The sequence below is a fragment of the Hirundo rustica genome, chromosome 5 (genome assembly GCF_015227805.2).
Source record: "Hirundo rustica isolate bHirRus1 chromosome 5, bHirRus1.pri.v3, whole genome shotgun sequence".
In the NCBI taxonomy this organism is placed as follows: domain Eukaryota; kingdom Metazoa; phylum Chordata; class Aves; order Passeriformes; family Hirundinidae; genus Hirundo; species Hirundo rustica.
The window spans coordinates 11,070,807-11,098,288 of record NC_053454.1 but is presented as its reverse complement, the minus strand read 5'-3'; the positions used below and the strand labels follow the sequence as shown (position 1 = coordinate 11,098,288).

Sequence of the window (27,482 nt, the reverse complement as noted above, 5' to 3'; positions counted from 1 at the left end):
GCTTGCATGGAAAGAGACCATGTAGTAAAACTTCCAAACCAGCTGCTGTGTGTGAAATGCAAATGCTGATTTGAAGGACTGTGGTAAAGCATTCAGGGTAAAGCATTCTGGAAATCCACGTGTTGTGTGACTGTTCTTAGCTGTAGTTGGGCTGTTAAGGTTAAATTGAGGCAGCTTTTTGAACTTGTCACTGTATTCAACCATTCAGATTTTATCTACAGCTTGTCTTGACACAATTAATCGTTCTGAAGTGTTCACCAAAGATGTTTGATGACAAAATTGAAGAAGCACAATAAGTACAGTACTCTGACATTAAGCAGTGTATTTTATTGTAGTGCCTGTTCCTTAATAAGTGGGTAGATAATTTATTAACATTTTGTGGTTGTTGCTGGTACTGTGAATATTTTTTCCTTTGCATCCAAACTATCTTACATTAGGTATGCTTTGAATAGTTGTATTACATTTGTTACAAAACAGTCGCTATTAAATTATGTGGTATGGCATCCAACCATTAGTGAGTTTCTGGAAAAATTGAAGTCTAAAACAATTGTCTCCAGTGCCTCTTGGGTAACAGTAATTAATCCTTCCGAAATGATTTGGTGCTTTTTTTGAAGTTATTTTTGACGTGTAGACTTTGAGTCGTGAGTAGTGGTGTAAGTCGCTAATTGAGCCTCACTGACATGTAAAAGCACAACCTGATTTAGGTGACCCCTCACCAAAACAATGGTCAGACAGGCTTTTTGAGCACACGAACCTTTTGTCAAGCCCTGTAAAAACTCTTCTGACAGCACTCACTTGTTCCACAAGTGTATATACAACATAGCATCATCATACTGTATTTTAACAATGTAGGAATTAAAATCACTCCAGCTCAGGTGTCCTGTTTTTAATGCTGAATAGATACATGAGTATTAGTCTTTTGATGAAGAAGCAATATTGGTATATGCTCAGGCTGGGTTGCTTTACTGGATCACTGAGAGCTTTTGTAGTTTTTATCCAGTTAAATGTTTTAAAACTTAGATGTCAGAATGAGTAATCTTGGAGAAGTTGGAAGTGCATTTGCAATGGAGGTTTGCATGATTAATCTTTTATATCAGTTCTCTTCAGGAATTCTGCTTGAGCAGAACTGGTTCTACGAGTTGCTTTTGCAATTGATGTTTGAAAATGCACTAAGTAAGATGACAGCACCTCACCAAGAATAACCACTGAAGTTAAATTCTCATCTGTCCCAGCAGACTGCAGAACTGAGCTAGGCTTTGCAGCCACTGTTTCTTTTAGAAACTCTTTTCAAGTTTGACAAGCATGGAAGTATATGTAAATACCATTTATTTGCAACAATTTTTCTCCCCCGAGTTTTGTTAGTGACTGCTCTTCAAAAGAAATTGCTTTAAAAATTCAAGACGAGGTAATCAGTCTATCATTTGGTTGTGTCTTATGTGATCTGTCTTCACAGAACTTGTTTGCAGGTGGCCTGTTAAGATTTTGTGTATTAAAAGAATTAGGCATATAGAGGAAAGCCAGATTTTGGCTATATCCTGGAGACATGTTATAGCTTTCTTCCCCAGTGGAATTACTTTTTTTTTTTTTTTTTTTTTTTTTTTTTTTTTTTTTTTTTTTTTTAAATGGTGTGTTTATTTTAATTTTCTTTTCTATAGTAACAAAATCAATTTTTAATCAGCAAGTTTGGGGTCTTTTTTTCCCCTTCCAAGTGTGCTGTGACCCTATGAGGGTTGTACAATTTAGCTTTCATTCTATGAATTCCAGTCAGAGTTGAATGGAATATCTTTGTTTTTTAAAAGTTTCAATATTAGTAAAATTCAGCACATCTAACCCTTGAGGCCTTTCAATTACAATCTTTACTCAAAAGTTCAGGTCTAAATATTTTATGATCTCATTTGCTGACATTCCGTGTTGGAATATTTAAAAATTTTAATGGCAGTTCCTTAATAATTAAGAATTACTATGATTTTTAACTTGGGGGTTTTAATTTTCCCAAACGTTTTTTCTGTAATAATTAGGATATGGCTATATGTGGGGTGTCAACATTCCAGTCAATTAAAATCAGTTGTACTGACGAGGCTCACTCTGCAGCCCATGGTAAAGTGAAAATGAGCTCTTGAAACAGGAAAATAAATTGCTTGTCTCACAGGTGATGCTTTGTTACAAGATTAACAGTAAAGCTTATAACATTACAGTAGGAAAAACTTTGTAAGTTGAGTTCGTTATAGTTCAATTCAATTTTTACTTGATTTAAGCTATAATCCTAGTTGATGAAGTGGTTTTATCAAAGTCTGTTTTCTGGCTTGGATCTGTTAGGTGGAAAAGAGTTTTAAAGCAACAGCATCCAGCAAGAAATACAGAAAGACTTTACTACAACTCCTGCTTTAGGCAGTGATAAAATCTCCGGTTATGAGCAGCGTGTTTTCTCCAGGTTGAAAAAAGCCCAAAGCAGAGCACAGTCCCCAGGCTGCTGCTGTGTGGAGGTTCTGTGCAGCTCCACGTGCCCGAGCGGCTCGGGTGGAAGCCGTGCCGCTGCCTCGTGTTCCACTCCACACATCCGTGGCCTCTGCCGATGGCCAGCAGTGGCTAAAAATACTGAGCTGTTCTGAGCGTTTGCCTGAGCTGTGCTTTACTGCTTCCACATGGCCTGTTCAGGGCCCTTGGAAGGGAAGTGCTTGGTTCAGGCTGGCTGCCTGTTCTGGCAGGAGCTGGAGCTACAGCTTTGGATAGAGCACTGTCTTCTGCTCATCCGGAGTTTGACTTTGGGTAGCCTGGGAAAGGCATTGTGACTGATGGCTATTGCTGCCAATAGGGTGAGTGTTTGCGTTTAGACTTCACTGCCACTTTGAAGCTAGAAACTGTGTAGTGCCTTTTTTTGTGTTCTGCATGAGAAGACGAAGGGTGTAAATGAGTCACTTCCTATTTCTTCACTGTTGGGTTCATTTCTATTTGTCAGCCTTCAGAAAGGCAGGATTTAGATCTGTGTGGCAGAGTTCCTTTTTTTAACAAGAAGCAAGTGCAGTGTAAGAAGGTGTAGTTACTGTGGGTAGTCTAACTTATGCCTATTATTGTTACATTCTCTGGAAATAAAGAGAATGTAACTCACTTGCAACTTGCCTTAATACACAGCTCTTTCGTGTCTTTCCTTCTGATCCAGTTTATTGTAACCATATCTAAAGGACATCTAACTTTTGTGAAGGTAAATAAAAATAAGTAGACAAAAGAAACCTTAATGTTCATGTCCTAAAAGGTCTTTTTCCCCCAACAAGAACACTGCAAAATAGATCATTCAGCAATCCCAGTAGGCTGTATTAATCTACAGAGTGTGCTGCCCTTGTCCTGTCTTGAAAATCACCTGCCTCAAACAAAAATACTATCACATTTAAACAGATAAGGCAAGAGTAGTAACTTCCATTCATGGTAAGTGAAAGGGTGATTTAATACTGTCAGAATGATTGTTCCTGAGTATTTTAATAATAAAAGCATTTAATATTACCCAGTCAGGTATCAAAATCTAGTGGAGTGCAGTTGACAAAGTGCTGCTTTTGATACATTTGGAACTTCTTCCCATATGTTAACAACATGTGAAAGTACAGGATATGTTACAACTATCAGACTGATAGAAAACAGTAAGCTTTGAGTATTGGTTTAAATAGCTATGACAAGCTACAAAGTATTTTTGAAAGGAAGTAGGAGGGTTTTTTCCTCCTTTTCCAGATTTAAAGCTTTTATTTTAGCTTTACTTTCACTCTATAGAATGCCCAGTAAATTGTGGTGATGAAAAGCCCTGGGAGCTAGAAGGATCCTGAAGAGGTGTAGCAGGCAGTGCTGGAGTATAAGTATCTGCTTTCAGCAGTAAAGATACTAAATAGAAGTATAAGCTTGGTTAGTTGGTACTGCAGTTACAATGTCAGCTGCTGGTCTCTGCTGCAGGGTATGTTTCAATGCTGGTGGTATATTTTGGGGGAAGTGCAGTAATTTTGAAGCAGTTCTCTTTGTTGCAACAGGGACAACTACTGTGTAGCCCAAGTTGATACTTAGCATTAACTGGGCTATGAACACAGATAACGCAAGATTATTTTTAAATGCAGGAAGCCACAAATTCATGGAAAAATGATTGACTTTTGAGAATCAAGTACACAACTCTTTCTAACTCTAAAATGTTGAGGCCAAGGATTATAACTTTTCAGAACAGCAGATACATCAGTGGAAGTTTATTCTCATTTGTGTTAAATAAGAATTCATCATGCAACTGGTATTTGTGTGTCTTCCAGTGCTAATAGAAAGATACTTACACACTTACTTCTTTGTGTAGTCAGTAAGCTTTTTTCCTTGTCGTAACCTTCCACTGGCAACACACAGGAGTCTTTCAGACTGCCCCCTTCCCTTCATGAGTTTTTGAATGAAAATAGATGTCTGTAGAGAACAAGCCTGGAAATAATGCCACGTGCCTTTGGCTGTTGCATTGCACAAACACTTGGCACAGCATTGCTGTGAAGCAAAGCTGGCAATAAATTTTTGAAAGCAGGTGTGTAGCCCCTTAATATTGTGGTGGAACAGCCTATTCTAACTGGAGGCTGGAACATTTCTGTTGCTGACGTATAAAATTGAGAAAGCTTTGCTAGAGTTCACTGCCCTAATTCTGTGTTAAGCAGAAGCAAGCTCCCAAGAAACTCGACCCAAAGGTTTTCTTTGTCTGTCTTCCAGTTTATACATCTCAAACTTCATCTAAAATTAAAGAATGGAGGTAGATGCAGGTTTTGAAAGACTAACTCATACCGTGCTCACTAGCAATAACAAACAAAGCTGATATGCTTTAGCTCTGTAAAACGAATGGAGGGACTGTGCGTTACTGGAAACCCTGAAGATATGGATGTAAGGATTTTGAAAAGCCAAATTTGTGCTTTTTCCTGAACTGTCTTTCTGAAGGAAGATGAGCCAGTTTTATGTTCTCATTCTCCTTCTCTCTCTGAGGACTCTTGATCCTATTTTTCACCTTGATTTTATTACAAATTTTTCATGCCTGTTAGTATTTCCACATAATTTTCTTGTGCTCTATTGAGAAGTTGTCACTTGAACAAGACGGAGTTCCATGGAAACAACTTCATGCATACTAAAACCTGAAAATAGTCATCACTTTAAGCCACACTATGAAGGTATGTTGCCTTCCTTCACATATTTTATATATATATATTTGTTCGTAGCTTTAAAACCTACAATTTCTTCTTGTCAACACTAAACCTTAAATTGTGAAGATGACACATTTTGATGAAGACATTTTGATATAGTTCTCTTTTTTTGTAAAATTAAACAAAGAATGCACAAGGATCTGGACAAGTGATGAGGGAGAATATGGCACACACTATCAGTATGAGTATAAAAGAAGCTTTTGTTAGGCATGTAGGAAATTGGCACCAGCTTCAAAGGTAATTTCAGGGATCAGAGGAGCAAACATGGGTGGAAAAAACACACAAAACACTCAGAGGCTTTAATGCAGTGGATTTATTTCCTTATTTTTCTGCAATTTCCAAGGGCAGACAAGCATCAAACTTGAAGAGGTTGGAGACACTTAAAGATGCCCAAGTCTTGATGAGGAAGCAGAAGGGAAATTAACAGAGAGATTTTGAAAACAGGGGAGAAGTAGAATATGGTTAAAAGTATCAAGTGAAGTCTCTTTCCCTACAGTAGTTTGGGGTGCATGCTGGAGTCATGGAGCTAGATACAAGTGTGCACATGCTTACCTACAAAGACAACTGTTTGGGAGCAGTAATAGTGACTGTGTGCCATGGAGGATCTCTGTACTGCATAAAACACAAGTTGTGCATTGCAAAGTAGGGTGGCATTCCTGAGTGACTTTTGCACTGTGTTAAAGATTACAAGTGTTGGTATTTGCAACTGAGAAGTTGCAAGATGAAATGTGATATTTCTGTGACTCCTTTCCTCTGTATCCTGGAGTTAACCTGGGTTTTTGGCCATTTCAGAGTGGTGTCAGCATTGGGTTGATGTGGCATGGAAAGTCCTTTTATTTTAGTGTTGTGTTCTGACATGACCTTCAGCCACAGTAAGAGTTATTTGAGACCAGATAGGAAATGTAATGTTTTTTTCTGCAACATCAGCACTAATGGGAAATGTCAGAAGAAAAATTTGCTGAGAGATTATTTGGAAGGGTATGATGGTGAGACTACAGAAAATTGAGGTGAAGAGATCAGTGAGCAGGCATACAGATTAAGGAAAGTTACATTTTCACATGAAGTCCATATCCAATGGAATTCCAGTCCCTGGAATTGATGTTTATGGGATATGCTGAAAGCAGGTGTTTATAGTGTTTTATTCTGACAGATGCTCACAAGAAAATAGCAGTAAAATAAAACAACCATTTAGCTTGTATTCTCTTGCTCAGACATTTCCCAGATGCTTGTCCTGCTGGAGGCCTTTCTTGCAGATGTTTCCATTTGATTAACACTGCCGTGTACCAGATAGTGTCAGTACCTAGGGAAACCACGTACACATTTGTATGTGCAGATTAAATTGTGTCCTTTTGCAGTGCTCTAAGCAGGAGGGTGTTGTTTTTTTGCTCTTACTGTGACTCATGTTGGAGTCACTCATAACAGTACACTGTTTTTGACAGTAAAAAGCTGTTCTTCAGCTTTTACCATGGTTCATGGTATGCTTTGTCTCTGAGTACTTTAATTTTTTATTTTTTTTTTTAATGAAGCATGTCACTTTATATAACCAAAATCCACTTAAATTATTTATGTATAGGACAAATGAAATGTGAACCCAGGGTTGAGAACCATCTGATACATAGCACATTGTATGACTGGAAGCCACAAACTTTGAAACAGCAAACTGTTATTCTTTCTTGGAAAAACTAACCTAGCCTTGTCTGTGCTTAGGTTTTAAATGTTCCTTAATCTAATGCCTTCATTGCTCAAAATACGATGTTATAAAAATATGTATGTGGAAAAATTGTTCAAATAGTCCAGGGGCTGGAGCACAGGACTGGAAAACAGAGTATGTGGCTTCTCACTCTTTTTCTTTACTTGTAACTTTCTGTAAGATATATGAATTATTTTATTCATTTAACTTTAGTGTGATTGTGTGGGATCACATCCATTGCCAGCCCAGGTTCTGTATTCCCTGTAATCTGTAAGAAGAAGTAGATGCTTTTCAGGGGAAAAGAGGCAAATTTCAGAGCACTTGAAATGTTACATACAAATAGTGAGGTTTTCCTCACAGCCTGGCCATAGTATCTTATCTTTTACATTGCTTAGGCATTCCTAATTTGTAAAGTATGGAACAGGAGAATACTGTGGTACTGAAGATGAGAAAGATGTCCTGGTAGAAGATAAAACTTCACCTATATAATGTTATTACTGTCAAATTCTGTCATGTCATTGCTATCTTCTGCTCAGGTATCCTTTCTTTAATGTAAGAGGATTAAACATATATGCATACGCATACAGAGAGCTGTGTAAAACAAGTAGGGCTGATGGTTCTTGAGCCATTAATTATTTGTAGAGTTTGGGAGATCACTATAGGGTACAGGATGAGTATGCAATTCTGATTTCTCAGGTTGTTACATCAGTAACTATTAAATTAAGTGCATTTCAGAATAGTTCTGGTTTTAAGTTATATAAAAAGCTTCCTAAGAAGTTGTTTGGAAGTGTAATATCTGAACTCAGAAACATGTATTCTCTGTTAAATTTTGAAGGATAGTATCATAATCTGATCTTTCAGTCTCCTTAAATTCTCTTTGATTACTGTATGTGTAAGAGTCTTCATTATAATTATTACTTGATGGCCCGGTGCCATGTGAAGAATCAGATCTTAGTTTCCCAACCCAAAGATCATCACAGATTTCATGATCTGGTAGTCCTGCTGCATATTCCTTTCCTTTTCCTTTCACATTGACATTGCCCCACAGCAGGCATTGCAAAGTAACCAAACTAATGGAACAGAACAGAAGACGTGATTTTGGTGGGATCATTTCCCCAGTCCAGCATATTGAAAGTCACGTGGCTGTGTAATGGTGGCACAGAAATGGTGTGAGGGGCCAAAAGAGGGGCTGGGGGCAGTGAAGTGTTGGGTGTGCACCAGCTGAAATTTGTCTGGTAAACTATTTCCTTTAGAAAAGGTAAGAGATTTCAGATGGACATGTGTGAGGCAGCCATGAAACAATGGAAGGGAACATTGAAACACTGTTGAGGTAGTGGTAAGACTTAAAAACCAGGAAAAAATAGTTTTCTTTTTGCTTGTGCAATTCTGGTCCAGTTCTTATTCCATATGCTGAGTGAGGCCAGTGGAAAAAAGAAAACATAATTAAATCTTGCACAAAACCTGTTTAAGTACTCAGGTACTGTTGTAAATCCAGCAACCTAAATATAGTGACTGCTGCCAACTGTAACATGTGGCCATCTGTGGTCTGAATTACAGGGAGTACTTCTCTTTCACCCCACAGTATCTTCCTGTGTCGCCAGGCATCCCTGTGTCCCAGTCAGTGCTTTGCAGAAGAGCTGCAATATCGTTCTATTTTCAGCATGAAAGCACAGACAATCTGCTGCAGGAACACCACTGCCCACCCAAGGGTGCTCTTCCTCAGGAGCTGCTTTTTGCCTGTGTTAATAGCTATAATTTTACATGAATGGTTTCTTGCTATGTGCAATAGCTTCGTTTCAGGTAGTTCATGAGATAAAACATTAGCTTTAGGAGCCTGTAGTGTTTTGCATGAGCTGTGTTGGCTTGTGCTCTTACGTGAGATGTTTGGATGGCAGGTGTCTGTAACTAATTGGCGGTGCTGGGAATGAAGCCGAGATACTTTGAAACAGTGAGCTGTTCTGTATTTGGCACCTTATCGCTGCATCTGTGAAATAGAAATAGTCACAGGTTGAAAACAATAGCTGATATAACACCTGACAATTCTGAGAAAATAAGTTAACTTCTGCAAACCCACGCTTGGGAAGAGGAATACTTAAGTGGCTGGCTGTTTTTGGGCCAGTCCTTGCTGCTCATTTTGGGATTGAGGATCAGACTTTGATAAAGATCATGAGCGATTCACCCTGGCAGCTGCAAACCACAGTCATATTTAAGAATATGAAATCCTTAGTGCAGAGCTGAGAAAATGGCAACAGTTGCAGGTCAATAGATAATATTTTAAAATGCAGATCTACCAAAGATGGAGCCACAACCACTTGGGTGTCTCCATTGAGTTAAATAACAGAGACTTTGGACAAAGAAAAATTAAGGCTGATATTCTGTCTGGATTGGGGGAAAATATTTAGCAAAAGATAACGTGGAAGTTGTCCAGACTGTAGAAGAGATTTATATATCTATCTCCTAGAGCTGTCAGAGGTGGACAAAACATGAGTGGTACTGAAAAGATGCTTATGCTTTAGGAAGCACAGCACTGCTGCTGTTCCTTCGGCACTGATGTAGGGGTTGGTGAGTTTTGGCTGCTCTTGCGTTTCGGACATGTACCGAGGCTGTCTGAGCAAGGCACAGCAGTGGGACTCGGTGCGAGCAAACGCCTGGCTTGGAGCCAGGGACGCGGGGAGGGGAAGCGGCAGTGTGGGAAACCGGAGGAGAGAGATGACAGTGTTTGAGTAACGCAGCTGCGTCCCAATCCAGCACCCGTAACGATGAGCTGACAAAGACTGCGGCTAATGCAGACGAGCTTGTGCGAGGTTTGGGTCGTCCGTCACGGACGCGGATGTGCACCGGTCAGGGCAGGGCTGCCGAGGCGGCCCGGGAGGAGGGAAGCGTGTTCCGGGCGGAGCCGTGCGTGCCCAGGCAGCGCTGGGCGAGGCGGAGAGAAGCGATGGTGTGCGGCGGCTCCGCGGGTGATTAGCGCGGCTGGCGGGGCGGGGCGGCGCGGCCGGACACACCCGCGGGAGGCGGCCCGGGCGGGGCGGGCGGGCGGCCCGCGAGGCCGTGCGGGCCCGGGCGGCGGGAGCCAGGCCCGCGGTGCGGGGCGGGCAATGGGGCTCCGGCACCGCCGCCCGTGAGGGACCGCAGCGTTCATGGTGAGCGGGGCGCGGGGGTCCGGGCGGGCGGGGACTTGAAGGCGTGTCGGTGAACCCGGCCTCGTCCGCTTCTCGGCCGTTTTGCCGAATCGGGGGAGAAGCAGCTGACAGGGAAGGGGATTCTCTTTGTGCGAGGCGAGACTCCGCCGGGATGGAAGGCGGCGGCGCAGCCCCGCCGGGTGTTCGGGGCGTCGGAGCGTGGGGGCTGCAGGCTGGAACCCCGGCTGTGCCGGCCGTCCCTGCTGCCCTGCAGTGCCCCCCGTGGAGCCGGAGCCCCGCAGCCCTGGCGTCTGCCGCTCCGGCACCCAACATGAATATTTCATATTCGGCTTCGTCGGGAAGTGGCTGCCTTTAAACACGCAGGACCAGAACTAGATGACCTTGATGGAGCAGTTTGTGTTTTGTGCGTTCAGTTCTGCCATGCTGCTGGTGTCTGGGGAGGCTCGGGGCGTGTGGGAAGTCACACAGCGCTCTCCCGGGTAGAGCAGTTGGTCTTTCAGCGCTTGCCCTGTGTTCCAGAGGGTTATTTGCGTCTCTCGGTAGAGATTGTTGAGGATCCCTTTGTAGATTGCCTTCTCTTTCTTGAAGAATTACAGAAGGATCAGCACAGTCAGAGCTTCTTGCATCTTAACTGCAAAGCTGGCAGGTTCCACCCAGAATTAAACTTGGTTTTGGGAGGCGTGTTTCTGTGGTTTTCTTTGTTTGGTTTGGATTATTTAAATCAGTGCTTTGATCTATAATACGTTCTTATGGAACATCTTCAAACCCTAGTTCAGCTCTTGTGAACAGCTAAAGGTGAAACCTGGAAGAAAGCCTAAATGATCCCAGCGATAAGGCTGTATTTTAAATGGTAAACGGTCAGCTCATCCTGAGTTGATCCTAAAATTAACTTGCAACCGTATCCGGTTAGTAACCCCTAATTGCAGCATAGCATTTAAACAGATCCTGATTTATTTGTACCTGTAAGAGATTTGAGTCCGGCTTAAAAGAAAAAGCTTAAAATGATCTATTGTGTAGCTCAGCCTATTGCAGTATGCCTGTATGTGCAAATACTTGTGCTTGCTCAGTCAGCAGATACTCTTAATACGAGTTTGTGGAGGCTTCAGTGTGCTTCATTGCTGTATAATACATTGTGTTCTGAAATTGCATTCTCTTCTCACTGGAGTAAAAGATAATTTTCATGAGCTTTTTTTTTTCTGTAATTTTTGGGGTTGTTTGGGTTTTGTGGTTTTGTTTTTTCTTCTGGGGGGGTGGGGTGGTGAATTGGGGTGGGAGGTTTTGTTTGGTTGTTTTTTTTTTAAATTTTCCCTCAATAAAAACCAGTCTTGTAGGTAATATCACCAAGGGACATTTTTATTCTTTTTTGGCTACCACTGAAAAGGATGAAATTGCTACAAAGGAATCATATTTGTAATCTGATCAAATGTGCCACTCCCATTTTTGTGCTGGTCTGGCTTTTTTGCTGTAGGGTAGTGCTGAGCAGAACACCAGTGAATACTTGCTGAAATGCAGGGTGGGCTTTGGCTCTTTTGAGAGGTTTGCGTAATTGTACTGATGTGCTGATACTGTAACTAGCTGTCCATTATTTAGAAATAAAACATTTTCTTAACTAAGAAATTCTTTTAAGAACATGCATAGTGGTGGTCTGGAGAACTTTGTGATTAGCTGAAAGGTTGCTAAACCAAATCAATTTAGGTGTACAGAATAAAAATCCCATTGCAGTCCAGTGTGGGCATTTTTTTCCTCACCTTCCAAAAACAGTTTTGCTCTCCACTTGGCTTTCAGTAAAAGAAGACCCTGAATAAAATTTTCATAAGTGAAAGTTAAGCTGTTTTTCTAGAACTTCTACTATGATAAACATTAGGTGCGTGTGTTTTAATGTCAAATTCTGAGATGCTTTAGGGAGTAAGAGAGGTTAATATTTGGCTATGTTAATTTGTGAAAAAGGGCTCATTAGAACATCAGTCTACTAACAGAAACTGTGAGAAAGAAAAGCCATTTGCTTCATTCCTATCAGCACAGCAGATCTACTCTGCAGCTGAAGCCCATTATGATGGTGCACTTACACACTGGTCACTCTTAGTTGTTTGTGCAAGTGACCATTGTACTGCCTCTGCTTTCTGAATAGGTCCTCTATCTCAATACCTTTTTTACAGTATTTTTTTGCTTCTTTTCTTTCTGGAGGTTTTTTTTTAGTGAATGACTTTGTCAGCACGAGCACTGTCCCTTAACTTGATAAAGCTAAGTACTAGTCTGTAGTTTAAGTGCATTTTTCTTGGTTCTTTTCCTTGTTTTCAAACTGATGTCATGCATAGCAGTATTAGCTGGTATTAATGAGCCAGACATTCCAAATTTGTGACCGTATTTCCCATTACAGCAATGTAGTCATCATAGGATTGATTGTTGAGGCAGTGGCCGGTTAATAGACAAGGAAAAACAAGGATTTTCTGTGTCCTGAGGGCTGCACAGACCTATACCCACGAGTCCCACAGAAGCAGTTTGAACTAGAAGTGAACTGTACAACACAGAGTAGAAGACCAAGGCTGTGTTGGTGCGCATTCATTGCATCATGTCTTGTTTTCATCTATCCCCTTTGTAAAGATGTGATTGGAGATGGCCTTTCTGGAAGGGATGGATCCCGTTTTAGTTGCTGAATGAACCTCATTGTGTTGGAAATGTCGTGTCTATTGCCCAAGGAAGTTTTGATGAAATGGAGAGATTAGGTTGAGAGAAAGCAAGGAGTACCAACCACAGGACTCTTTGTGCTAGCAGGAAAAGGTCTATGGCTGGAACACTCTTCATAGTGCTCATTGGTAGTGTACATTTGTGGTTTTCTGAATTTTCTTTTAGGTATAAAAGGGTATAAAAAAGCTGTGCATGAAAATCTTTGAGTTTTGGAAGTGGCAAGAATCATTATAAAGTTGAATGTAGAAGTAGTTATAATGTGGATGTGATTTTTCTATAAGATTGTTTGACCATGTTTGTTTTTTTGTGTATCACTGATACTTTGCATACTTAATATTTGCTGTAATACTTCAAGCACTAAAATAGATGGAAGTTGTAAGTGAAAAGGTTGTTTTGTCTCATTAGGTCACAGTTTTAGTATACTTTTTAAACCACTGTTTACAGGAAAAGTAAAAATAAAATGGTACCTGAATGCCAAGTCCTCTCCTGTAGATCAGGGTGATGCAGTAATTAAGGGTAGAAGGACCTCTGAGGGGCTAACTCTCCTCTCAGGACAGAGTCTGCTCAAACCAGGTTCTCAGGGTTCATCCACCTGAGCTTTGAATGCTTTCAAGGTCGGGTGGTTCTGTCACATCTCAGGCAACTTGTCCCAGCCCTCACCTCCCCTCCCTACAAAGCCTTTTCCTCTGGAGGCTGAGCGAGCCTGGTTCTCTTGCCCTCCCTTCACATGGCACTTGCTCCACACCCTGACATCTCGATGCCTCTTTGCTACTCTTGCTCCAGTGTGTCAGCGTCTGATTACAGACACAGGTTAACATGGTATGCTCTGTTGTGACTTAGGATTGTGCAAAGCATTGTAACAAGTGTGGACTTTCTGTCTAACGCTGATTTTAATTTTTTTCCTCTCCCAATTGTTGAGCTGTTGCATATGAAAACAGCTTGGATAGGAGAAATCCTACAATAAGATTTTAAGACATGGTGATTGTGATGATTTTTGACTTTAATTTCAAAACCATGTAAATGAAAAAAAAAATTTAATAGGTCCGATTTTTGTACCTCAGATAGTATCTGCTATTTGTAAAGTCCTTCTTGGTAATACTTTGTAAAAGCAGGCTGTCAGCCAGAGGAACTTCAGATGCTTTTACAAATAGTAAGAATGGAAAAAGCCATCAAGACTTACTCCTGAGTATAAATTTTGTCATCGTTTTCAATGTTGAGGTTGCTGTGCTTGAAAAGTTTCAAAGGGACTGTAGTAGGGCTGAGATGTGAAAGCATTATCTTGAAGATTTTTGTAGAACCGTTTTTAAATTCTCCAGTGCATCATCTTGGTGCTCTCCACTCTTGTAAGTTTCCCTGTCTTTTTCTTCTCTAGGAATATGAAGAAAAAACTGGACGAGCTCAGAGACCACTCTCTCCTAAACAGAATGTGAGGAAGAATCTCGATTTTGAACCACTCTCCACTACAGCACTCATTTTAGAGGACCGACCAGCGTAAGTTTTGGAAGTGCCACAGTGAGGGTCTCTTTAAAATTAACCTAGCAAAGATTTTCTAACTCAGTGTATTTGCTTACTCTAACTTCAACAGATTATTTAAAATCTAAGGTAGATTTTTTTTTTTCAGACTAGTGAATATGAAGTTGGGTTGATTATGAGAAAATTTTTTCAAACAGAAGGAACTTTATAATAAGAGCAATAGCTTTTTGTGAACAGAGTTAACTAAACCTCTGCTATCCTAATTTTGAGTAATTTTAGCTCCTAAACATGATTAAGGGATTTTTATTTTTCATGAGAGAACCTAAGCATACAAACAAAGCTGGTATATGCTAAAGAAACTGAGAAGCAAGAGTACAGTGTCCTGTTTACACAGAGAAAGACCACACCTCCATAAATAATGAAACAGTATGGTGATTGCTCTGCAGTGAGTTCAGCATCACATTGTAAGGGTTGCCAAGCACTTGATGAGTTGTTTCATATGTTCTACTGCTAGGAGATCTTTGCATATGCAGACTGACTCCAAAGCGATTTACCGGCAGTTGCTTTGCCTTGTTTTTCTCCTGAATTACACGAATTCATGCTTAGTTTATGATTATGAATGTGATCTGGCTTTATGGGCATGACATCTGCACTTTTAGTATAGCTATGCTTTGGTGTGAAGAACATAGAACATTGGTGTGGCATAACATAGATCTGTGTTTTCATCAACAAACATGTATGAAAAATGCTCGTATCAAAGTAGTCTAATTGTTGGGTTACTTAAGTAACTTTCTGGCTTGGTTGATGGGCTGTGTGGCAAGACATTGGGAGATGTAGAAAAATGCAAGAGTGATTATTTGTTATTGCAACCTTTATTATGTACAACTGGGAACAAAACATACTAGGTTATCTGTTGTATTTAAAACCTGTCTGTTAAAAATCTTTTTTTTTGTGGGATAATCTGAGTAGTACAGTGTTCAAACAGATGGAATTTGTGTTACATTACAGGAGAAAGTTCAGATTTTGCTTTCTTTCCTACTGTTAATAGGGTGAGGAACTCCTAGCAGAAAGGTATTTTTAAAATTTAAGTCAGTTGAAGCATCACTCATCACTTCTTTTGTCTAATGGGACAGAAAAGTGGAGTTGAGATTATTTTTTTTTTCAAAATACCCACCCTTGATTTCACACTCATTTGTAGGGCTTAAGTAAAACTTCATAATAAAAAAAATCAATAAACATTCCATAGTGCCTCTAGCTTCAACTGGAAAAAGTATTAGTTGAATTTTAATCGATACTAAACATCATCTCACATGTATGTTGGCAATGTGAAGACATAGGGCAAATAATTTGAGTGGTAGAGTTTAAGTTAGCAAAGCTTGACTTATTTAATCTGGTTTTCCTTTCCAAACTTCCCCTAATTTAAATAATTTCTAAAGACTTGGATTTCAAAAAAAAGATGCAGATCAAAGTGAAACTGGAAAAACAGATTGGTCTCTGTGGTTAACATTTCCCAATGTGAAAATTTACTTTTGTTTTTTCTAGTAATGATCTTGATTTTGAAAAATACTCATAGGCCAGTATCACATGGTTATGTGTACATTACAGGCACTGTGGTTTCATAAACAGTAATGCATGCTAACCATTAATGATGTTGGGGGCTGTCATCTGCCTGATGTGTGGCACCTTTCATGTTCCAGGAACATGAAAGTGGATTTTCACGTAGCTTTTCTATTAACCAAAGATATAAACTGTTCTAGGAATAAAAGACAGTGTTCTACAATGAAGAAGAACTGAATAGTCAGTCATTTCCTGTTTTGATGTTTTGCTGATCCTGCAGTTGTAAGAGATACGTATGGTTATGTTAATTACAAATACGATTAGCTGAAAGGTCAAATGTTCTGAGATATGAACACATGCATTTGTATGGCAGAGCCTTAATGATAAATCAAAATGTGTTGTTAGTATTAATAAGTGGAGAACATTGAGGATGACTCCAGTGCCACTTGTTGCTCCAGAAGAGAGGGGAAGGAGTTAAGTCTTTAAAATAGAAATGGGGTTTCAGAGAGCAGAGGGGAAAAGGCTGGGTTAGGGAGTCATTATGTGTGGGTAAAGAAGGTTGTGGATGTAACTCCTAGACGAGGTGAACAGTAGTGAAGAGTACAGCCCTGTATCTTACCAGTTCAAATCAAAACCCTCCAGCTTTGTAAATTCTCATTATGAAGATCAGCCTATGGGTTCAGTTGGTTTAATAATAAAAATGCTGAAATTACCAAATGTAAGGAAATTACTCAGCGTATTTTGTGTATAAATGTAGTCATAGCTGGTCAGTGTTCTTCTCTTCTGCTGACTCTGGCAAAAAAAATGTTCTTTCCAAGGATTTTTTGTTCTGCTCTTTGGATATTTTGACAAGAAGCAGAGTGTGCTTTTCGTTTAGAAGTGTCTAGAATTTTATTTAGATAGTCATGCCAACTGTAAATATTATTTTTTTAGGAACCTTCCTGCAAAACCAGCAGAAGAAGCTCAGAAACACAGGCAGCAGTACGAAGAAATGGTGGTTCAAGCAAAAAAAAGAGGTGATGGAGTTTCTTGTCTTCAGAGAAAAAAAAGTATAGGAGTATTTCTAAACCTGGAATTCACTTGTCTGTTGCTCTGTAATGTGAGGGATCTCTGCCTCCTCTCAAAGAAGGATCACTCCTGAGAGAGGAGCCAAGGTACTTCTGTTGAAAAGCCCAGCCCCAAGCAGAAAAGAAAGTGGTCCTAGAATCCAGCAGGAAATAATTTTTTAATCCATAACTCTTAACTAGAGTGGTGTCTGTTTGTGGGTTTAAAAACTTGGTAATATATTGAAGTAGATTGTTGGTAAAATTAGTGAAGACTGGACTTAAAACTGCAGGATGTTTGTCAGTTTTGTACTGGAGACAACCTGTTCAGGCTGTAGTTCATAAACACATAATTTTCCACATAGGAAAATGTATGCAGTTATGTTAATTTGATAATCTCTCACTTAAAATTTACAGCTTTCTCAAGGATTTGCTCATAGTTTCTTGCCTGATTATTTTATTCAGAGATGTCTTAGTAACACTGACACTGTACCATGAACATGAGGTAGAGGTGATGGTAGTGGTTTCTTTTGACTGATACTTTTGACCATCTGGGTTTTCTAATTAAAAACAAGCATTGCAATAGTAGGAGATTCAGACTTGGATTTTGCATCCAGTGGCAGCTACTGGAAGTATTTTTTTCCTGCTGGCCAGACCCTTGAACCATATGAAACAGTGAAAAGGGTATATGAACACAGGACTTACTTGCGTTCTGCAGTTGACACACTTACAGAAGTATCCTTTTGTGATTTTGGACATTATAAACCTACCAGTGAAGTTTTAACTTCCTATGATTCCTGTTCAATATATCTGCTACTGCATGTGTAGTCTAAAGGAGTTTCCCTGTTCTTTCTTTGCATGTAGGGTGGGTGGCTTGGGGAAAATGGAATGATTGTTATGTGATGGACCAGGTCCTGTGCTGTCTTCATTGAACTGGAATATGTCATTCTGTGCAGATAAATACCATGACAAACCCATTTTCCCTAAAGCCACTCCAAATGCTTTAGGGAAGCAGCTTTGCAGAGCAATACATTGTCTGGAGGTCAGGAGATCAAAGACTGTAAACACCCTCTTGTTGTTTAGAGAAAAATTGAAAGCCTGCATTTCAGCAGGCTTGCAGAGCTTGTATCAAAGCTGAAAACATTATGAGGCAGTTGCTATGGTTCTGCTCAGGCACAGCTTCTGTGGGGGTCTAAAGTGGACGCATCAGGTAGAATGTGTCCATTCCAAGGACCTTGTGCAGGGTGCTGTTGTTCTTCAGAGAGTTCTGCTTGCCAGGTGAGCACCTCCTCATACTGTAGGCAGCATGTGAATGCACACCCATGTCCTGTGTAGACACCGCCTGCATTTGTCTAACAAATTTGCCAGTGGAAAAAACAGTAGTTGATAACGCAGGAAGAAATCCCGCGTGATTATTCAGAACTGCAAAATATGTGAAATATGTTTTCTTATTAATGAACTGAAGGTTTCCTTTTGGGATGTGTAACATTTAGATTACCCATATGTGAAGTAGCCTCAAAAATGCGGCTCTTGTGATTTCTTGGCAGTATACCCAAATTGTAATAGAAGGATGAGAACAAAATTAAAATTTGTATCCATTTGGCCTGTAGTTTTGAGTCTGCCATAAGGGGGGTGGGGCTTTATTAGGAAATACTCTGACCTGTTCTACTAAGTGAGGCTGTTGGCTGTCTGAGGTGCTAATTCAAAATTAATAGTGTGATTAGATTTGAAGAGTCAAAGAAATCATACATTATCTAATTCCCTTTGTCCCATCTGTTGAAAATGAAACTTACAGTTCCAGTTTATTCTTTATTCACATTTGCAATCACTGCTCAGCTTGATGTGTGCTTGGGAATTTTCAGAATCTGAACATTCCACTATACTTTAGGGTGAACACAGTGTGCTCTACCTGGTTGCGTAGCCATGACTAACCGAATATTTAGTTACTGGTTTTATTAACTTAAAAAGGAAATTCCTTTTTTGCAGAGCTTAAAGAAGCCCAGAAGAGAAAGAAACAACTGGAAGAACGCTGTAAACTGGAAGACAGCATTGGCAATGCTGTTTTAACTTGGAACAATGAAATCTTGCCCAACTGGGAAACTATGTAAGACAGTATGTTATATTGAGTTTTAATTAAAAATTGCAGTCTTTATCCTGAAGAGAAGTTGCAAGTTAAGAAGCATAATTTTTAAATGGTCTTGGAAACTTTTGTTAGAAAATCATTCTTGGACAGCTACAAAAGAAATAAGCAACATCTTTATTTCTACAAGGTGATTGGAAGTGATGTGGTGCTAAGCCTTATTACTTGTCTTAATGAAGGCTCAAGGTACTCTGAAACTGTGAAGCACTGAGGAGTGATCTGTGGTAGAAAATGTAAAAGCATAAGGCATAGTACTTGAACATCATTCATTTCTCAGAAATGATTTTTCCTTACTGTTTGAGCTGTTAATGTAATATCAATGTAGATTGAAGTATGTGAATGGTTTTTGAAGCCTCTTTAATTCCAGAATGATATATGTGCTGGGATAATCAAATGATGGAAAAGAGAAGTAGGGAAAAAGTTATTTATATTAAGTGCTAGAAGATTTCCTCTGAAGATGTGGCACACGCAGATGATAAGTACCTTGGTGATCATCTTAAAACAGCCCCCAGTGCTCCAAAACCACCACCACAACATAAACTATAAACCCACAGCCCTCAGAATTGCAATTGCCTTAACAATGGAATTCAATTATCCTGAGGATATATATTAAAAACACAGACAGAATTTTTTGGAAAAAATGTTTCTGGAGAATCGAAGTATAATAAACTAAGTCTAAATAAATTGTAGATTTACATGTTTGCCTTTAGTATTTGAAGATGCATCTGTTATGGCTGCTGTAAAAATTAGGTCACCTTTTCCTTTGTTGGTTTATAAATTCAGAAGTTCCCCAGTGTATTCACTGTTTTACATTTTAGTTTTCAGAATCTGCTGAAAGATAAACAGATTGTTTTGTTTTTACCACTTTTCCTTAGTGCTTAGGTGCTATTTTGTTCCTCCTCCTGAGCTCTCAGATTGCTGAATATCAGCATCCATTTCAAAGCCTGTTTTCTGTTAAAATGTCTTTCAAGCTTCCACCTAAAGAAGTTAGTCCTTGTCACATCTTCATGCGTTTTTCCAGAGGCACATAACTGCAAAGATAGGTGGGAAGCTGTGTCTGTTTGCACAGCAGTAGACTTCCATAACTTGTTCCTGTATTTAGTCTTGTATGGAACTGTCCAGTCTTTGGCACAGGCAGTGGTATAGGTTTGGACTTCCTTTCCATTTGTTTACTTTCTCCCTATGATTTTTGCTAATCAAGTGCGGCTGCATATTATGTGTATTGTGATTGACGTGCTTCTGTCAGTCTAAAGCCATTGCATTGGAAGGAAGAAGTATTTCCTTTGCAATTCAAAGCAAAAGAGTACTAAAGAATGAGTGTATGCAAATTGTATTTGACTTCTTGGGCGGTTGATGTTCATTTTGTTTTGAATCCCATCAGCAGTGGTGGGGGGATATATTTGCAATTCAGCTGGCAACGAATTATTTCTTAGAATAATGTGTTTTACTTTGAACAGGTGTTGTTCCCGTAAAGTGCGAGAGCTGTGGTGGCAGGGCATTCCACCGAGTGTGAGAGGCAAAGTCTGGAGCTTGGCAATTGGAAACGAGTTAAACATCACCCATGGTGAGGCTGCTGTTTTGTCAACGATTTTTACCAAGTGAAATAGCCAGGGCACATTCTTGTATCTGTTGTGGTGTGGGTGTGAGGAAACATTATCTAGTTACGCTTTTTTTGTCCTGCTTTGATGTGTTTTGTTCAAAAATACGGCGTCTTTTAATCTTGCAGCTGTTCCACGACTGCTGTGAATTGTTTCTGAGTATTGCTGTCATTGTCTCTTGCTTTGATGTTGGATGGAGATGGTCAGAATTAATGACTCGAGTTTTTTGTTTTTCTTTTTGAAACATAAAATTGTTGTTCATTTTGAAATTCCTATGAATATGTGTATAGTGTCCTTCCTTTGATTTGAAGCAAGACAACAGGTTTGCAAGAGATTAAAAGACTCCTGGCAAGATTTGTACTTCGATTTGTGAAAATAAAAATAATCTATTACTTCTGAGTACAGAAAAATTCAGCTCTGAAAGACTAACATATGTAATTAATTCCAACATGGAAATATGGTAGACTGCCTGTACTCCTGCTGTGTTGTGCTGCTTTCCATGCTTTGCTTAGTTACCTTGTGTGTAGTTCTTACATGTAATTTGCTAGACTTCCCTAATTAGCCATTTGGACTGTAATTTTGAACATCAGTGCTGTGCAAGAAAAAGCAAATATTTGAACGTAAGATGCAACTTGGGTTGCTTTTCCTTTTCACTTAATATGGAGTTAGAGGTGAGTGGAACACATCTTTCAAAACTGTAACCCAGTTAGAAGTTCTGCTACTGTTAACGCCTAGGGCAGCATTGCCTGTGTGGTGGGTGGTTAGTGGACATGAGCGCATACAAATAGTGGACTTGGTTTTGTGTTTTTATTTTTCCAGAGCTGTATTATATTTGCCTGGCTCGTGCCAAAGAGAAGTGGCGATCACGTAGTACAGGAGGGGCTGAAGTAGAATGTGAAGGTATGCTTTTTGTAAATGACTTACACTGTGTCACAGAGTAAGACAATTTGTAAATGAGCTTCTTAAAATGAAATCACGTATGTTCAACAACAACAACAAAAATCAGCTCTGAAGTTGTGTTCTGGTAAAAGTAAGGAATAGCTGTATTTTTCTCAGTGAAATTCTGGTGTCTTACAAACATATGTTTGGGTTTTTTATAAACAATCTCTGGGTACAGTTCTTATTTTGATGCAAATTTGTAAGAAAAGTACAAATACTGATTTGGGAATTATCATTTGAATTGCAACACTAAAATGCTTTCCTGCATCTATAGTTTTGGGATTGCAACTCAGGTTAGAGCAGAAAATTGCATTTTAATCCCTTATTGCAGCTTTGAGCTCAAGTCATTGATGTGTTTCAGCAAGCACCAGTTTTTGGTTTTGCAGACAAAGTGGTTTGAGATTTACTAATTAGTTGGAAAAGCTGACTGTTTTTGAGAGATTATGAAACAACATGCAAATGATTGAAATTGCCTTCAGTAAGTAATTATGCTGAGCAGAGAGAAAAAAAAAAGGAGAACATACGTACTGGCATTTATAAGCAGAAAAATATTTTTGATTGGAAATTCCCCACTTTGTTCCCTTTAGATTGTTTATATCTTAAGTAAGATAACATCTAGTATGTTTCCAGCTTCCTCTTGCACTTTATTTTCTGGAGTGGAGATGCTCATGTGGTTGATACAAGCATTGTCTGTAAACAGCTTGCTCAGTAAACAGCAGTAGGTAATTCCCAACTATACAGAACAGACAGAATACCAATAAGACATCGATACCAGAAAGAAGCCTAATGCTGTAGAAATAAACTTGGTACGCGATGTGGAGAGTGTATTATAGTGTCAGTAACAAGATCTACAAAGACTAAATAAACATGAATGTGAAAGGAGAGCTTTCACAGTAGTAGAGATAGGTGGCATCCACCACAGGCTGCCACTTTAGGACTTCCCTCTTCCACCACAGCTTTTCCGCAGAGGCAGCTACTTCAGGATCCACTGGGAAGCCTTGTTGGAGGTGAGGGGGATCACGGGTTAACAGGCTTGTATCTGTCTAGTGATTTGTCAGCAGATCCAGGAAAAGTGCCTGGCTTGCCTTGCCCTGCATCTTTCCCCATTCTGCTTCAAAACATATTGAGGGTCACTGAGCTCTGTAGGGTTGTTCTAGGTCAGGACTTACTTTCTGCTTAGCCTGTCTGCTGAATTTGGGGAATTGTTCTGTCTGTAGCCTTACTTCCTAGCATTCACATCAAAATAAATGAACTGTGCAAAAGGTAAACATTACTGGAAAATAAAAACAAGAGCAACTATACTTGCTTTACTTTGTAATAAATGTAGTAAATTTGGCTTTTGCAGACGCTGGGTTTTCTGCAGCTGACAGAGAAGCAAGCTTGGAGTTAATAAAACTGGATATCTCAAGAACATTTCCTAGTCTCTGTATATTCCAACAAGTAAGCAATGTTAACTTTTGTCTTGATATCTCAGGGAAATTAGTTGACATAATCTGGCCTGTCCCTTGGTTCGAACAGGCCGTTGAGTTCTGAAGGAACAAGCATCTTGAGAGGATAAAGTTCCTAGAGATTTTGGAAAGCTAGAAATAATCTAGAGGAGAGTAACATCAAGGTGCATACAAAACCCCAAGCTGGTAATCATTGTGGTTTATCTAACCTAGTTCCTGCTGGTTTCTGTCTGATGAAGTGATGCAGGTTGAGTGTTCCCAAGTCAGTGAATCAACACTGCTGGTTATAAATACACCGTGAGAGAGAACATCTCAAACAAAGTTGGCCTTTTTTTGGTTTGATGCAAAACTGATTTAACGTGGATGGTTTTGCAAATTCTCAGACAGTTACAGTACTCAGTGCAAGATATGGCAGCTATTAATAGTCACAATGTCAAATTCTTTTTAGCTATAGATGTCCTTCTCAATGTGCTCTTTCTGGGTTATGGCATATTGTTGTTTTTACTGTTTTCTTCATGGTTGGCTTTTGCCTCCAGTCTCAGAGACAATTAAGTGGTTTGCATTATTGTTCTACTTCCTTGGCGCTGTCACCAAAGAGCTGCTGAGCTGTGAGGAATCTCTTAGGCTTGCATGCCTGTTGTATAAGTATTTAATATATAGTCAGTGTACTGAATGAACTGTATGTATTTATAATAAATGGGGTTTGGAGAGTTGTTTCATTCTGTTAAAGCTAAAATTATTTGGAATAGTTCAGCTGTTCTAGGTTACATTAGGAAAGAGTGTATCCTTTGTCAGCAGTAGTAGAGACCGTCTGTAGCACCGAAGGTTTTTTAACATGCTTGTTGTATAATCAGATGTATTGTGCTGTTTTTGTTTAATTACAGGGTGGTCCTTACCATGACACGTTGCACAGTATTTTAGGAGCCTATACTTGTTACAGACCTGATGTAGGCTATGTAAGTGATGAATTCATTTTTTCAGGGGTGGGGAGGGAGATGTTTTTCAGGGGGAGGAAGGATTTTATTAATCAGTCGTTTTTAGACCAGTATTAAATGGTTTGGGGGGGTTGTGTGTGCTTTTTTCCTATTCCAGTTCATGCTTGAGAAGGGTGTATAACATTTATTTTGCTGGATTTAAGCTTTTTATAGGTTAAGTAATTGGAAAACTCGTATTTGTACTGAAAAGTACATAATTTGAAAATTGGAATCAAAGACAAGGTGTAGTTATGTCCTTATTGTTAATATCAGTCTTACTGAGACTGCTGTTGAATTGAAATGATTGGCATTTCCACACCTTAGCACTGTGAGTTTCTGGACCAGTCTCTAAAGCAATGCCCATTGAAGCTACATGAGCTTAGTCATAGTGTTTGAAGTAGTGATTATGAGAGGACTGAGTAGATTTCATTTAATCTCTGTATGCAGAGCAGGGTTATCCAGAGAGGCCTATTCTTTAATCAGGAGCAGTTTTCAACAAGGCAGGTGTAGAGAGGGGATGTTCCTACTCTGTAGGTAGCACATAGTGCTTGGCAAGAGCTGCTGAACATGGCTGCTGGGAAATGAGACAAAGGGCACATCAGCTGCTGTGCTTTATGTGGCACAGCAACAACCTGTTGTGTTGGGAAGGAGCTTGTTCCTCAGGTTTGCAGGAATGGCAGTCACACCTTGCTCCATGTGACTCACAGTGGCAGCACTGCACCCTCAGGGTGAGAGAGCTTTGCCTGGATTCCACAACAGGCATTGTAGAGAAAGGGAAACAATATCATGAGCTTATGGTAAATGAAACAAGAGTAGAATCTCAAAATGGTTTCGTTTATCAAATGAGTCAGTGCAGTTGTCTTTAACTGCTGGTAATTTATTGACAAACAAAAGTATAGGCTTTGTCTCTAGGGTTCAAAGACCAGCTTTCCACAAATAAGGATCTTGATGACCCATCCCTGGGAGAAAAGGAATTACTTCAAAACACCTTATTGTTCAAAAAAATCTTTATTCTGTATATTTGAAAGTGTTGTCAACCTAGCCTATCTTAGGAGTTCAACTTGGAATCTTTTGAAAGAAGGCAACATGAGAATTGTTAGCTTCCATGCACTGAACGTGTGATCTCAAGGGGCATGTGGGTTAAAAAATCCTGCCTTTCTGAACGTTTCTTAAGATGCAGCAGCTCAGTGAGTGCATCAAACACTACTGAACACAAGGACAAAATGAGGCAATATAATGCAGTTATTGCTAAAGGATAACACCTCTCTTTCTTCAGGTGCAGGGCATGTCATTCATAGCAGCTGTATTGATCTTGAACTTGGATACTGCAGATGCCTTCATTGCTTTTTCTAACCTTTTAAATAAGCCCTGTCAGATGGCATTTTTCCGTGTGGACCATGGCCTTGTAAGTATGCAAAAAACCTGTAATCAACATGCTGTGGATAAAGTGTAGGAAAAGATTAAAAAAATTAAAAATTGATTGTTTCTTGGAAAAGAAATCAGAATTTATTTTAAACCAACAGACTTTATAAACAAAGAAACCCAACCGTAACACACATGCAGAATCCCTCAAAAAAGTCAAACCCAACCAAAGATCACCCAATCAACCTTTTTTGAACAAGACATGTGAATGAAATTGTTGAGTAGCTATTCTGTGATGTTCATAGAATAGTTATGAGAATATTACTGTAGGTGGTTTTCAACAGTGCTGTACTTGAAAGCTGAAAATACCTTAATATGAGTATCTTGAAAGTACTTTTTATCACAGGCTAATAGGTTGCTAAAAACAGACTGTTGCAGGGAGAACCAGATTTTCCATATCTTCCTGTAGCAGCTGTGTTTGAGTCCCACAGGCTTCTTTTCAGAGAAAGAAACCTCTGACCCCTCAAGTTTTCGGTAGGAGCTGATTTCCTGATTTTCCCCACAGTCTCTAAAAGTCCATGTCAACAGGTACAGTAGTAAAGTAAAACACATCTCCTCAAATGTGGTTTTAATTTACTTCAGAAGTATTTTTGTGTAAAATATGTGGCATTCTGTATTTCTTTCTGACTTACCTCTTAACACTATGAAAGTAGGATCTGCCTCTTAAGAGTTCATATGGAAGAAATAAAGCAAGGGAATGGATGATGACAACAGTCACTGTTGCTTAAAAAGTAGACTCTAGAAATCCTATCAGTATTCCTGCTGGAAGAGCATTCCCTGTTCAGTCCCTGAATTTCATCAGTTGTAAATACCATGGGAAAATGTGCCATGGGACAGACAACATTGCTAGGAACAGTATCAGCTATCTCCGTAACAGTACTTGGAAAAAGAGGACATGCTCATGCATTCAGTGTGTAAATATGAGTTTTGTGAAGATGGTTTTGGAATTGAATTGGATAGAATAAGATAAATATTTTTTTTAGCTGAGCTAGTGGGGTTTGCAATTCTTTCAGATAATGCTGTTCAGTTTTGTTAGCCTGGCCAAATAGGGACTATGAGATAAATGTGTGCTTACAGAGGGCAGAGGTGGTGATACATGAAATATTGATGTCATGAAAGCAAACCCATGATTTAACAATACAAGGAAAATGCCATCTAATATTTCAAAGGGACTAGTGACACTTGAGTGAGACAGTTTTTGCTTTCTGTGGTGAGCATACTAATCTGCAGTCTACCCTCATCTTTTTGAGTCAGCTTAAGAAACAAATGCTGATTTGTTGTATAGTAAATTAATAAAAAAATAACACCAGCATAAGTTAGTTGTGTGAATAATAATACTTCATAAAGGTTTATCTTGACTTCTTTTGTTGGTTAATGATATTAAACGATACTGTTTAGTACCACTAAGGAAATGTCTTGTTGAATGTGGATTTGATGAAAATAGCTACTTGTACTGCTGCTCACATTGCTATCAATAGAAATGACTGTAGCAGTTACATGTAAGGTCCTGCCTCTGCAGTACTTCTGAAAGTAGGAACTTCAGTAGAACTGCCTTACAGTGGTGCCAGCAGATTATTTTGAAAGTAGGACTGTCTGCCTCCTTCTTTATACTCCCAGGTCTCATAGGTGCTTGGATTTCATGCATTTAAAAATCCACCCTGGGAGGCTGTTTCAGGGGTACAGTTCTCTAAAGTGGACTCCTGGATTTCTGGTGTCGTGTTTGACATGAAGCTGTTTCTCAGTAACTGAAGGTTCAGAGGTTTCAGTAACTTCAGTTATTTCTCTGGCATACTCCCATCTCTGGTTGACTTAAAGCCTTATGCTCATACCGACTACCAGGCTCAGGTGTTTATTTGTCTCTGTTAATGAAAATGGTCCACCATCTGTCACTTCATTCAGAGGAAATGGGAAATGGTTCTGTAAGGACAATAAAAAAACATAGGAAATAAACTTTTCATCCTTTAAAAGGATTTCACACAGAGGTCTCCAAAAGGATCCCTTTTCCCTTTACTGTTGTGATGTTTTGGGGAGAAGTATGCTGTTGATACTTTGTATGATGTTCATACTTTGAAGAAATCACAGCCTTTCCTTATTGCTTTTACTGGGATTTGTATTACTGAATCATTAAAGGACTTTACTTAACTTTTCTTCCTATAGTATTAGGGAGGGTGATTAAATAAC

The 27,482-nt window shown here is 39.4% G+C and overlaps 1 protein-coding gene across 2 annotated transcripts in view; it reads left to right on the top strand.

Annotated features, from left to right (window-relative positions):
* TBC1D14 (TBC1 domain family member 14) overlaps window positions 1–27,482 on the top strand; it is a 62,431-nt gene that overhangs the window by 19,613 nt on the left and 15,336 nt on the right. The window contains exons 1-9 of one of the 2 annotated variants that reach the window (XM_040064136.2): window positions 9,917–10,022; window positions 14,080–14,198; window positions 16,671–16,753; window positions 18,767–18,884; window positions 20,378–20,484; window positions 21,338–21,418; window positions 22,803–22,897; window positions 23,790–23,861; window positions 25,156–25,284. In XM_040064136.2, the coding sequence (XP_039920070.1) occupies window positions 10,020–10,022; window positions 14,080–14,198; window positions 16,671–16,753; window positions 18,767–18,884; window positions 20,378–20,484; window positions 21,338–21,418; window positions 22,803–22,897; window positions 23,790–23,861; window positions 25,156–25,284 (807 nt within the window). In that variant the 5' untranslated portion in view covers window positions 9,917–10,019. Of the gene's footprint in view, window positions 1–9,916; window positions 10,023–14,079; window positions 14,199–16,670; window positions 16,754–18,766; window positions 18,885–20,377; window positions 20,485–21,337; window positions 21,419–22,802; window positions 22,898–23,789; window positions 23,862–25,155; window positions 25,285–27,482 lie in introns of those variants that run through there. The other variant, XM_040064135.1, reaches the window with a different exon arrangement.